The sequence below is a fragment of the Talpa occidentalis genome, unplaced genomic scaffold (genome assembly GCF_014898055.3).
Source record: "Talpa occidentalis isolate TD23 unplaced genomic scaffold, MPIMG_talOcc4v2.1 talOcc4.7, whole genome shotgun sequence".
NCBI lineage: Eukaryota > Metazoa > Chordata > Mammalia > Eulipotyphla > Talpidae > Talpa > Talpa occidentalis.
Window position 1 is genome coordinate 81,822,129 of NW_023605083.1, and position 13,949 is coordinate 81,836,077.

At 35.5% G+C, this 13,949-nt stretch overlaps 2 protein-coding genes across 2 annotated transcripts in view; one reads left to right on the forward strand and one right to left on the reverse strand.

Moving 5' to 3' along the window:
- NF1 (neurofibromin 1) overlaps positions 1 to 13,949 on the reverse strand; it is a 253,568-nt gene that overhangs the window by 63,690 nt on the left and 175,929 nt on the right. The window lies entirely within an intron of this gene.
- OMG (oligodendrocyte myelin glycoprotein) lies at positions 8,092 to 9,776 on the forward strand. The gene has a single exon (XM_037494884.2). The coding sequence runs from the start codon at positions 8,098 to 8,100 to the stop codon at positions 9,418 to 9,420; it is 1,323 nt and encodes a 440-aa protein (XP_037350781.1). The 5' UTR covers positions 8,092 to 8,097; the 3' UTR covers positions 9,421 to 9,776.

Genomic DNA, 13,949 nt, shown 5'->3' on the forward strand with positions numbered 1-13,949 from the left:
GGCCTATACCCCAGCTCTTGTATGCATAAAGTAAATAAAACAAATCTTTTTAAAATAAATATATAGCCTTTCTCATTTTACATGAAGAGAGCTGCCTAAGGGGCTCTTTCCACACATTTGTTGTTCTTTTTCATCACCATGTCTCCTGACCTCTTGAATGATTAGTATTGAGAAATACCAACTCTTGTGGATAAATCAGGAACCAATGACTATAGTCTTTCCTGATTTCTTCAAACATAATAGGCAAAGTTTTTCTCCTTCTGCTCTTTATACAAAAGAACAGACTACTATAAGTAGCTGGTTTTAGTTTTAGTTTTTTTTTAAGAAATTCTCTGCCAGGGAGGAAAAATAATTGCCATTTACCATGTGCAATTTTGTCCCTGCTAAGGTTAGTGGAAGCATAGTACCCAAACAGTAGCAATCTTGCCTAATCAGCAGTTAGAAACACAAGTTAATAAAAGAAATACAACAGAGAAAAAAATGTTAGAACCAAGAAAAGCCTACAGAAAGGATAAAAGAACCAAGAGTCAGAAAAAAAAGTTTATTTCAGGAATATGGCAAAAGGACAGAGGGTAATAAAAGGCAGAATGAACTATATACCGTATTCCAGTGGTGCTCTTACCAGACTAGAATTAAACAGAAGCAGAAACAACCCCGAAGACCATCTGCCAACTTTTGTTTGTTAATTGCTATGAAAATAGGCCCAGAGAGAGAGACTTACCTAGAAGGGCTTCAAAAAATATGAGCTTGTTCCCTGACTACTCATTCAACACTCTGTTTTTTGTTTTGTTTGGTTTTTTCTTTTTTTACAAATATAGAGCCTAAAAGCACCTTCTCATACACCACAGCATTCATGTATCACACATGTACTTCATTTGGTATTGGTGGAGAACACAATGAATTAGATAAGGGTGACCTCTAATTGTTGTTATTATCTAGTTTTGATCACAAAGTAGCAAAATAATTGGGAGCTTATAATTAAAACACTGTGATACTAGTATATGATTAGATAAGCATATCAATGGAACAAAATGAAAAAGTCCAGAAACAGACTCAAATAGTAAGTAAGTGGAAAAAGTCATTGTGAGAATTGGATAGATATTTGGGAAAGATGAAATTGAGTCTGTACTTCACCAAGAAGACCAGAGATCTAAACATGAAACATGAAATTATACAAAAGAAGAAAATATGAACAAATTCCTTTATAATCTGGAAGTGAAAAAAAAATTATAGCTGAGGCTCAAAATCTAGAAGCAATAAAAGAAGCAATAAAAGGAAAACCCAATTATGTAAAACTTTTGAATGTAAAAAAACAAACACAAACCTTAAAATACTCTATCAAAATAATGTCAAAAGGCAATGGCAAACTGGAAAAAATTCTGCAACTAAAATTAGCCAAGATAAATGGCCCATATCTCTAAATTTTTAAAAACTCCTAAATATAGAAAGGGGGAGATCCACAACACAATGGAAAATTTGGTCAAACATGCAAAAAAGAGCCTCAGTAAGAAAAATATAAATGGCCCTTAAAAACATATTTAAAAACAAACATCCCTTCTCATAAAAGTGAGATGGATTTAAAAATCACAATAAAAAATTACTATCTACCAGGCTGACATAAATCCAAAAGTTCAACACAAAGCCTGTGGTGAGGCTGTACAGAATGGCACATCCTAACACACTGCTAGTTAGGACTGCACTATGGTAGTCTATGAGAAGGAAATTGGTAACATACAGAAAAATTCCAATACATTTACCCTTTTCCCAGGAATCCTATCGCTAGAAATCTTATTCGAAGATTCAATGGAGAAAATATGAAAAGTGCAAGGGTATAAGACTCTGGAAACAACCCAGATGTCCATCAATGGGAGACTGGTTGAATAAATAAATTATACCCCCAAAAACAGCACTATGCATCAAGAAAGATCTGAATATATTAATATGGATTGATTGTCAAGATTTATTAAGAAAAAAAGAACAGGGCCTCCGCCTGTCCTGCTTCCCACTGTCTCTGGTGAATCCTCTCACCCTCCCACACCTCTGGCCTACACCCCAGTTCTTCTATGCATAAATAAAAACAAACCTTTAAAAAAAGGGGGGGGAGCCTCCCTGGTGGCACAGGGGTTAAAGTCAGCGCTATCAAGCTAGCAGCAGCTACTGCAACATGAGTTTGATTGCAGGCCAGGGAGCTAACCCACAAAGTGCAGCAGACATCCTCTGTCTCACCCGCTGCTCCCCTCAGCAGTGTATTTCAGTACATCTGCCTGTTCTGCTTCCTACCCTGTCTGGTGAATCCTGTCACACCCTGCCGCCAGCCCCACATCTCTGGTTTATACCCCACCTCTTGTATGTATAACTAAATAAAAAGTAAATCTTTAAAAAAAATATTTAACAGTATACAAAGTTTGCAACTTTTTATATAAGAATGGAGAGAAGAACACATACTATATATGTTATTTCCATATGTTTGCAAAAAGAAATATTGTTCAGACACAACCAAAAGCTAATTAAAATAGTCACCAATAAAACTAATTAAAGTAGTCACCAACAGGAGGTGGAAATGGATAGAGTGGAGGGGACAAATAAGATTTCTCTAGATCCACCTTGTTAAATGTTTTGATTTTAGCAATTTCTAAAAATCGATAACTGAAACATATGAACCTAACTTGATATAAAGTTGATGATATAAAAATGTAGAGAAAAATGATTTCAAGTTGCACTAAAATACAGAATTGATTACACATCCTTAGTAAAACATATCTTTTTTTTTTTTTTTAGAGATTTATTTATTTATGCATACAAGAGCTGGGGGACAGGCCGAGATGCGGGGGATGAGAGGATCCACCAGACAAAGAGTGGGGAACAGAAACAGGCAGACTGACTGAAATACACTGCTGAGGGGAGCAGCGGGTGAGACAGGAGAGGTCTGCCTTGCCATGTAGGTTTCTCATCGGCCAGCCAGGGATCGAACTCATGCTGCAGAGGCTGTGAACTGCTTCATAGTGCGGTGCTTAACCCCTTGCACCACCAGGGAGGCCCTAAAATATATCTTAAGAACAAACAGAGCTGCAAAGAAATCTTAATCTTTATTCAGTAGTCTGTAATCCAATTGTCTGTAGTTATACTGGTATTATTTTGAAGCTACTGTAAGGATGATACAAATAAGCAACTTTGTTAATGCTGTTAGGAACCATTTATGGGAATTATGAGGCATAGAGGAACAAATTAAATCATTACAAGGAAGCAAACAGATAAATTCAGACAAAGGACATTCCAGAGAGTAAATGACAGATTTTGGTAAAAAGCCAGTGGCATGGGGCAAATGGAGGTGGGAAGAGGGAAGACAGGATTGATCCACTTGGATTTTTGGTCTGATCATTTCTATCCTGTCAGTTCTTTATGATTTTAGACTACTTTAGTTAGTACTCTTAGCTGTATTCAGCACGAAATTCAGCCTGAACAGCATACTATACTAACAAAAACAGAGAACATAATATTTTTACTTACAAATAAGCACAATAAATGTTACCAGTTTAAGAAATAAAGATTAAGTAGGTCTTCAAACTGTTAAGATGGGATTGTTGTTCTCTGGCAGGTATTTATTATACCTGTCATGATGTTGGGGTAATAGATCCTAGGACAGCGTGCTTCACAAAAGAATATGTAAATGAATTTAATGTTTAGAATATAATAGCTCTAACTTCTAACCTGGCATTTGTCTGAAAAATGAATTGTGTCTGAATAATATTCAATATGTAAGGAATACTTAAGCCTACAAAACATCCTTTTGTTTTTGAGTAATAATAATGTACTATTACTTTATTTCATGAGTTTCCAAAAGCATATGGACAGATTGTTACAATTTGAATATATTTAACTACCCCCTTTTTCTTTATGAGAATTTCACCAAAAAAAATTTGACAAATAGGAAGTAATTAGGTATGTATGTCCCCAAACTTCAAATGAGAAAAACTACCATTACTATTATGTTGGAGTTTTGTATTATATGTAGCCGAAACTATAACCTCAATACAGTTTAAACCCAAATTAATTTGGATCCACTAGTTAATGAAGTGACATTCATTCAAACAAAATTTCTGCTAAATGTAATGGAACTGGATAATTCTTCCACACTGATGTAATGAGACTTCCTAAAATTAAAAGGAGAGATGTATTTGGTAAACAGACCCTCAGTCACATCCCTTTAAGTGTAACAGTATACACATAAGCTAAAGCAAGAAATTTAACTATCAAAGCAATCATGTCCCCATTTCCAAAACAGTATTAATGAATGTTGTATATTTTTAACACATTACTTGTTAAGCACTAAGACTGATGACTGGTTTGAATCCATAGAAAGACTCTTATTAAGAATCCAAGATAAAAGTAAAGTGGGAATGAATTATCTAATTAATAATGCATTTTAATACTGCAGACTTTCAAAATATAGATTCTTTTCAAGGAATAATAATTTTATACAAAAGGTGACTCTTAAATTTTGTCCTCCCCCTCCCCCCAACAAACTTCAAATTATAATACAATAAATTCTATTTGGTATAAAATAATAGCAAATGTAATTTACAGGAAGACAAAGGATTTAATAATTAGACATGACATGGTTTTCTTACAAGTAATGTGCTAAAAACTTCTGGTTTTGTTATTTTTATTTAGGCATAACTGACATATAAGATTATAGTTTAGGTATATAACAGTCAGTATTTGTATACACTACAAAATGATCACCACAATAAGCCTAGCTAACACCATTAGCATGTATCATATATCATATGGTACCATTACATACCATGCAAAGATTCTTTTCTTGTAATAAGAAATTCTAATATATGTTACATCCCCGTGACATTTTTTTAATAACTGGAAATTTATAGCCTTTGACAGCATAGATTTTGCTTGTTCCCCAACTCCCACCTCTGGCAACCACCAGTCTGTTCTATGTGAATTTGTACCTATGAGCTTGGTTTTTCCTTTTGTTTTTGTTTTAAGAGTCTGCGTAGTATAAATGGATTATATAGTATTTGTCTTTCTTTGATCTATTTCACTTAGGATAATGCCTTCAAGGCCCATCAATGTTGTCAAAAATGGTAAGATTTTATTTTTTTTATGGTCAAATAATGTTCCACTATATACAGATGGCTTTTAAATAACAACTTGGTAATGCAAATGCTATTATTTTACTTTCTTTTCTAAGATAAATGGACTATTCTGGAAATTCAATTTGAGTTTTAACAGGCTATTCACATGATCATGATGTTCATGAAAGATTAGAGCAGAAACTATCAAAAATCTCATCTTATTTTATAAGTCATGAAGAAAGTTTTCCCTTTTACATTATTTCATATGATTTTAAAATGATAAATTGTTTCCTCAGTAAGATAAAAAGTAAAACATTCTGAAGAAACCACCTGAAATTGGTGCTATTGTTTTTGAAACTCAACATTAAATGGTTTTTCATTGAGAGAAGATAATACTTATAAAGACTCACCGAAGTAAGCTTCACGAAGTAAAAAAAAAAAAATCCTGTAAGTAAAGACTAAAAATAAAACATGTTTACTTTACCACAAGAACTGATAATTAAAAGTCAAAGGTGCTCATTTAAAAATGGACCCTCAGGAGTGCAAACTGGTCCAACCACTGTGGAAAGCTGTGTGGAGATTTCTGGACCTACTAAACATAGAGCTTCCATATGATCCAGCAATTCCACTCCTAGGTATTTACCCAAAGGACACAGAAACATCAATTCCAAAGAACACCTGCACCCCTATGTTTATAGCAGCACTGTTTACAATAGCTAAGCTTTGGAAACAACCCAAATGCCCAAAAATAGATGACTGGATCAAGAAGATGTGGTACATATATACCATGGAATATTACTCAGCATTCAAAAAAGATAAACACATGCAATTTGCAGCAACATGGATGGCGCTGGAAGGGATCATGCTCAGCGAAATAAGCCAAAAAGAAAAAGAAAAATACCGGATGGTCTCACTCATAGCAGGAATCTAGAAAACTTAAATAAGGGACCAGGAAAATGAATAACTATAAGAAAGTGAAAATCAAAATCAACAAAAAACTATGAACCAGAGACACTTTTAGGGGGGCAGGGGCGGGAGGGGAGGGATTGGGGTCAGAATGGGGGCGCTGCAATTGTATGGGGAATATAACAATAAAATTTATTATCTAATAAAAAAAAAAAATAAATAAAAATGGACCCTCAGAGGCCTCCCTGGTGACGCAAGGGGTTAAGTCTCAGCACTATCAAGCTATCAGCAGCCACTGCAGCTTGAGTTGGATTCCAGGCCAAGGAACTACCCACATGGCGCAGAAGACCTATCCTGTCTTGCCCGCTGCTCCCTTCAGCAGTGTATTTCAGTCAATCTGCCTGTTCTGCTCTCCACTCAGTCTCTGGTAAATTGTTTCACACATACTATGCCCACCCACCAGCCCCCTGCACCTCTGGCCTACACCCCAGCTCTTGTATGCATAAATAAATAAATCTTTAAAAAATAAATAAATAAAAATGTACCCTCACTTGTATGTAGCTTGGGTAAAATGAACCTCTGTTTCAGAAAGAAGAAGACGTTGACACTTAAGGACGTCTATTCTTTCTAAAACAGGAAGATTTAAGTGGTTGATATATTTGAAAAATATATTCACCATGTCAGGAGGAGTAATAAAAATTAAACAGATTGTATTATATTATTTTTAAGCAGTAACATAGCAGTTGTACATTTTGAAAAGAACAAAAAAAAAAAAAACAGTTAAACTGTTATCTTAGAATCATCTACAAGGAAGATCAAATTCATTTTCAGCATGTAAAATGAAGAACCACAAATTTTTAATGAGGCAAATGTTAAAATGTGGAACCTAAACTCAGGCAAATACATAAAAATAAGTAAGGGCCAGGTTTATCGTGCATGAGGTATTCCATCCTATAGGAAATCTGAGAAAATATAGGTATGCTCAATGGCTATAAATTTTTTTAAAAAATGTTAGGTCCATTTTGTTGCGTGTGCACCTCTTGTAATAAATTTGAGTCAGCACCAATGACAGCTCTGCAGTCCTCCTATGTGGTACTGATCAGGTGGTTGCAGAGCTTCGGCTCACAGCAACACAATGCAGCTGAGCAGGCAAGCACAGCCCACAGCCAGAAGCTGCTCCTACTCTTCAGAACAAGGGGACATTTAAGCCAAGTTTCCCGGAGAAAATGAGATGCTGATACTGAAGACAACACTATGGTAAGCGGTTATTTCAATCAGTAAAAGATTGACTTCGGAATTTTTGTCTTTTTTTTTTAATTTAAAGAAAAAGTCAGCATTAGGACTGAATATATATTCAATAACAAGTGCATGCACCAGAAATTTGCTGCAGTGTCAGTTGAGGAATATTTTTTTTAATATTCATTCACCTTGTAAATATACAAATCGTTTTCCTTTAGAATTGAACTGGAATATACAGAAAATGAAATTACTTTATAAAATGTGATGTTTAAAGATATGGTGTTGGTCTGGATTTTCCAACTGCCTTAAAATATTTCACAAAGATATATTTATTTAAAAAAAAAGATGAAATTCCAAAAGATTGCTTTAATATCTAAATAAAATCTCCCCCTGCAAATGCACATTGACTATTACATTACTGCAGAGATCAGAAAAAAAAATCAAAACAGAGACACGACAGCCATTTTTTTCCCATCTGAGTAAGAAAGGATGTTATCCAAAATAGTAATAGCTAGGACTTTGACTCCTCATTTGTAGAAATGCCATTGTATAATAATAAGCCTCCGGGAAAATAAAAAAAGAATATGGTAAAAGAAGGGAAAAATAAAGGGGGAAATGCAGTCAAGAGTGGAGTGGGGGAAGAAAGTCTCTCTACCACACAGCCCCAATTGAAGGATTAAGCATTTGGACTATAAATGAAGGAGAGCTTTGTTAGTTTAATCACTGGAACAATTATAAAAGGACTCAACAACAACGAGGTTTATTGAAAATTTTTGTCTAATGCTAACTGACCCATGCAGATGCCTAAATTGTATTTGCATATTAAAAGAAGGGTGTATCTGTTTGTTTCCAGGCTTTGATGGAATGTCAGATATTGAAAATGTCTCCCAGCCTGTTCATCCTTCTGTTTCTCACACCTGGTATTTTATGCATTTGTCCTCTCCAATGTATATGCACAGAGAGGAACAGGCATGTGGACTGTTCAGGCAGAAACTTGACTGCGTTACCATCTGGACTGCAAGAGAATATTATCCATTTAAACCTGTCTTATAATCACTTTACTGATCTGCATAACCAGTTAACCCAATACACCAATCTGAGGACCCTGGACATTTCAAACAACAGGCTAGAAAGCCTGCCTGCTCAGTTACCTCGGTCCCTCTGGAACATGTCTGCTGCTAACAACAACATTAAACTGCTTGACAAATCTGATACTGCTTATCAGTGGAACCTTAAATATTTGGATGTTTCTAAGAATATGCTGGAAAAGGTTGTCCTCATTAAAAATACACTAAGAAGTCTTGAGGTTCTCAACCTCAGTAGTAACAAACTTTGGACAGTTCCAACCAACATGCCCTCTAAACTACATATCGTGGACCTGTCTAACAATTCCTTGACACAAATCCTCCCAGGAACACTAATAAATCTGACAAATCTCACGCATCTTTACCTGCATAACAATAAGTTTACATTCATTCCAGATCAAGCTTTTGATCAACTCTATCAATTGCAAGAGATAACCCTTTACAATAACAGGTGGTTATGTGACCACAAACAAAACATTACTTACTTGTTGAAATGGATGATGGAAACAAAAGTCCATGTGATAGGCACTCCCTGTACTAGCCAAATATCATCTTCGAAGGAACATAACATATACCCTACACCTTCTGGATTTACCTCAAGCTTGTTCACTGTAAGTGGGATGCAGACAGTGGACACCATTAACTCTCTGAGTATGGTAACCCAATCCAAAGTGACCAAAATACCCAAACAATATCGAACAAAGGAAACAACGTTCGGTGCCACTGTAAGCAAAGATACCACCTTTACTAGCACTGATAAGGCTTTTGTGCCCTATCCAGAAGATGCAGCCACAGAATTGATCAGTTCACATGAAGCAGCAGCTGCAACTCTAACTATTCATCTCCAAGATGGAATGGTTACCAACACAAGCTTCAGCAGCTCAACAAAATCACCCCCAACACCCATGACCCTAAGTATTACTAGTGGCATGCCAAATAATTTCTCTGAAATGCCTCAACAAAGCACAACCCTCAACTTACGGAGGGAAGAAACAACCACAAATGCAAAGACTCCCTTACCTTCTATGGCAAGTGCTTGGAAAGTAAATGCTTCATTGCTCTTAATGCTCAATGCTGTGGTCATGCTGGCTGTCTGAGGGTCTGCATTTTCTGAAACTAATGAGAGAACTCCTCCCTGATGTATAGTTGGGAAAATATGCCCCTATCTAACCAGTGATTCAAAAACCATATTAAGTATTCAAGAAAGCCAGTCTTACATTTCTGACACTGATGTAAATGAAGTAACTTGTCTTAAATAAAAGAAGTGCACAATGTCTTGGTACTTGCTGCTATTTTATTGTCTTAAGTAAAACTAATGAGTTTTTTTAATGAAATGTTTTCTTTTTAAAGCTTCAATTTATTGCTCAAAATATAAAGCATCTAAACTTTAATATGTATTTTATGTATGTTTACACTGTCAAACATCTGGGAAAAAATAAAAGGTCTATCCTCATAACTGTGTCACTTGGCTTTCTAGTCATAAGAACTTCATCTACTTAGTAAAATTAAAATTACCTAATAACTTTATGTTCCAGGGTGTCTTGGTAAAGTCTTTAAGGTGAAGGAAACATTGGAGGCATCCGAGAATTTTGCCAATACAGTAAAATTGTGGTTGCCACCCCATGAATGGTTATACCACATCATTATTTTATACACAAGCCATAATTGTTTTAAATCTAAATGATGTCCTGCTTCTGAGGAACTCTTGGCTACTTTACAGATTATATAATGGACAAAAGCTCTTCAAAAAGCTAGAAGACACTAGGCTTTGCATTTTAATAAGGAAAGTTTAATGGCTTTGTCTCTTTTGCATTTAAGAAAAGTATTAAAACAAAAAGTTTAGTTTAAAAACAAGCAAAGAAATAGTTTTAATATATATTTAGTAGACTATTAATTGAAAAATTTAAATATTTATAAAAATAAAAGCCTATGTTCAGAAGAGGGGCATTCATTTTTTGTAAACTAAAAGTTAGAATCTGACTTACGTAAACTAAAAATTGGATCAGGATAAAATCATGAGGGTCTAACATTACTGAGGGAGAGAAAGAAATAGGATAGGAAGAAGTGAAAGGGGGGATGCGATTCTTTGGTGCTACAACCAGGTGATAAACTCGATGTAACAGACAAGGGGTCTAGGGTTTAGTGTGGGGCAGATCTCAACACTCCAAACCAAAATGCACTGGACTTCAAGTAGAAGAAAACCGGTAATTTCCTTATGAAAACAAGCTATCTTATGAATTAGTGACAAATGGTCATAGCCAGGAGTCACAAAAAGAAGTCCTGAATCAAGGTTAGATTAAAATGCAAGACAGCCTAACTGAAATGGGTGAGCAACAAATGAGGCATTTAATTTGTAAGACATAAAAGAAGACATCTATTTCAAGCATTCCTAGAGTCGGGGAAAGAATAAGAAAAAAGATTTTATGCTCCTTCCTAAGAAATTTTAAAATTAAGATAGACTCCTTTCCATGTTTGGGAATATTTCTATTCAGAGAGAGAAAGAAAAGTAACAACCTGGTAATGTGCTTTTTCCCCCACCCCTCTCCTTTTAAGGACCAGGCTTATGGAAAACTTACTGTTGAACTTCACTAAAGCAATTCCCTTTCTATGCTGTCTAGTACAGTGGCTTTTGAACACTTTTCTGTCCTGACAAAACCAAATGCTTACTATGTCAGTGAATGTCACCATGAAGAAAAAGGGTTATTTGCAAAGGTCCCCTAAATGATTTTAAAATGCATTATCTTTAGAAATCAGCAATCTGTTTCACTCCCTTCCAATCACTGAGCTAGTATTTTTACCACCCATAATAGAGGCTGATTGCTTAGATATTTGCTCATCTACCACAAACTTGTATCTTGTTTTTAAAAAGACATATACTGAGTATTACAGAAAGTAGGCCACTCTGAGGGTGCCAAAAATTTGACATTGTCTTAGAAATCCTCTGGGGAAAAGTAACAAGAAAGTGAAATTATAGGTTATAACATTAGCAGCATCTGTGGATTATGCCAGTCTTACTGACAAGTCTGCAAAATGCAGAGGGAAAATTCGGTAAAATACATGCCAACTACATAGGCCCTAAACCCTTAGACAAATGTACTGTCTAGCCTAAAAGTAATTAAATAATGCTTTCTTCTAAGGAAATTGTGTTTTTTATCATTATTAATGGAGGAGGGCTCATTATTTGCCACTAAGGCAAAAATTACTATATTACTGGGTTTCATAAACATTTCAAAACACATTAGTCTCAGCTATCAAGATCGTAAGTTATTTATTCATCTATCCATCCCTAAGGTTTGCTTCTATTTCACATGTAACTTTTACTTCTCACCAGTCAAGAGGATCCAAATAAGAGCACAAACACAAAGGCAAATGTAATAAGGGAAAAGTAGCAATGAAGAGTATGTGTTCTGATGTCACAGTTCTCCGTTGACAGCACTGGACAAGTTAATTCACTGCCACAGTGGCTGGCAATAGCTTGATAGCACTGAGATTTTAACCCCTGCACCACCAGGGAGGCTCCTCAATAGCATAATTTACATGAAGCCTTATCACTATATCTTGGATGCCACACTCCAATGTATGTCTAAGCCCAATGCTTTGAGAAATTCTCCCATATGGAAATATCCAAGTTTTACATCCTAATAACAAGAGAATGAAAGGGTCTATTTACTTCAGTCCCTGTTCCTCCACACTCTAAAATTCAGGTTCAGATCAAAGTGGAATAGGGACGCTGAAGAAAGTTAGAGGAACATTCACGAAATCACAGAAGGAAAAGATATCTTCTATAACTACCTTAAATGATGACAAATGTTTTATTTATCTACCATATATGTTTTATTTATCGTCCATAGCAATATCCTGAAGCAAAGGCAAGTTTCTTTAACTGACACTAAAATGTTAGACACAAGTCAACTAAAAAAATATTACATGATTATTTCTTATGAAATACATTTTAAGAACAACAACTAGCTTAAAGGTGGAAAGTTATATGACTATTAAAACTCAGACTCAAAACAAGGATGCCTTTTATCATCAATTTTTTTAATGTTACTTGGTAAATTCCAAAACGAAAATCAGAAGTAACTATCTAAAGAATTTCTCAGAAACACCTTCAGAAGAATAACCGAAAATAACAAAAAATAAATACGAAAACATTAATGGTTTTCTCATATCCTAGCAACAAACAGTAAGAATGTAACAGGAAAAAAAATACTATTCTTACAGCAATAACAAATCAAAATATACAAAGTCAAGAAATAGTATTCACATATTACACTGTTGGTGGGAATGTAGACTGGTCCATACCCTATGGGAAAAAATGTGGAGACTCCCTAAAAGACTGAAAATGAATCTACCATATGACCCAGCAATTCCACTCCTAGATATCAATCCAAAAAGCACAAAAACACCAATTATATATATATATATATATATTTTTTTTTTTTACATCATTGCGCATTTTTAAACAATGTTTACTTTCTCCCCCCTCCAGGTGTAGTCCCCATAGAGTTTCCTTCACCAATGTACCCATGCACCATCACCACAGCCCCCTGGGCTCTTCTCCCTCCCTGCCATCCCTCTCCCTCCTCCTCCTCTTCAGGATGTCTCTGGTTTATAATTTTCTATTTTTTTTTGTTTTGTTGTGCTGTGTTTTACATTGTTACTATTTTTTGCCCCTGATGTCTTACTTGGTTCCCCTATATTCCTACTATAAGTGACACTGTCCGATATTTTTCTTTTTCCTTCTGATTCACTTCACTGAGCATAATTCCTTCCAGCTCCATCCATGTTGCTACGAATGACATAAGTTTATCGTTTTTGATTGCTGAATAGTATTCTATATCACATCTTTTTAATCCAGCTATCTATTTTTGGGCATTTGGGTAAAAACATTAAATTGAAAGGAAACCTGCACTATGTTTATAGCAGCACTATTTACAAGATATAGAAGCAACCTAACTGCCCCAGTACAGATGAGTGGGTCAAGATGTGGTATATATGCACAATGGAATACTACTCAGCAATCAAAAAAGATAAACTCATGCAATTTGTGGCAACATGGATGGAACTGGAAGGGATTATTTTAAGCAAAGTGAGCCAGAAGGAGAAATACCAGACTTTTATGTGGAATCTAGAGAAACCAAACAAAGGATAAGACAAAGAGCAGTCCCTGAAAGCAGACACTAGATCGGGGATATGGGGGGTGGGGGGGGAGTGGGGGTGGCAGAGGGGAAGAGTGGAGAGTAGAAAATGGAGGTAAGAAGAGCACAAATGACTATGGTAGAGGACTGTGGGTGCTCTGGTGGTGGGAAAACTATCTTGAACACACCTAAGGGGAAAAAATGTGAAAAAATAAACAAGAATGCTATAAAAAAAAAAATAACATTCACATGAAATGTGTAGGCTCAAATGGGGAAAAGCTACCACACAAGGAGAGGTATCAACCAATACTTAATAAGGATGATAAATAAAAGTCTCTTTATTTATCTATTCCTTCATTCAGTAACTATTTTTTTCCACATCTGGAACATACTGGCCACCAAGGTTAAGTACAGGAGACCATCTTGATTGAATATTACACACATGTGATTAAAGCTAACTCTGGGGCCTCCCCGGTGGCGCAGTG

What these genes read in the sequence shown, in the direction of transcription:
- OMG (XM_037494884.2), top strand. Translation starts at nt 8,098, where the DNA reads ATGGAATGTCAGATATTGAAAATGTCTCCCAGCCTGTTCATCCTTCTG.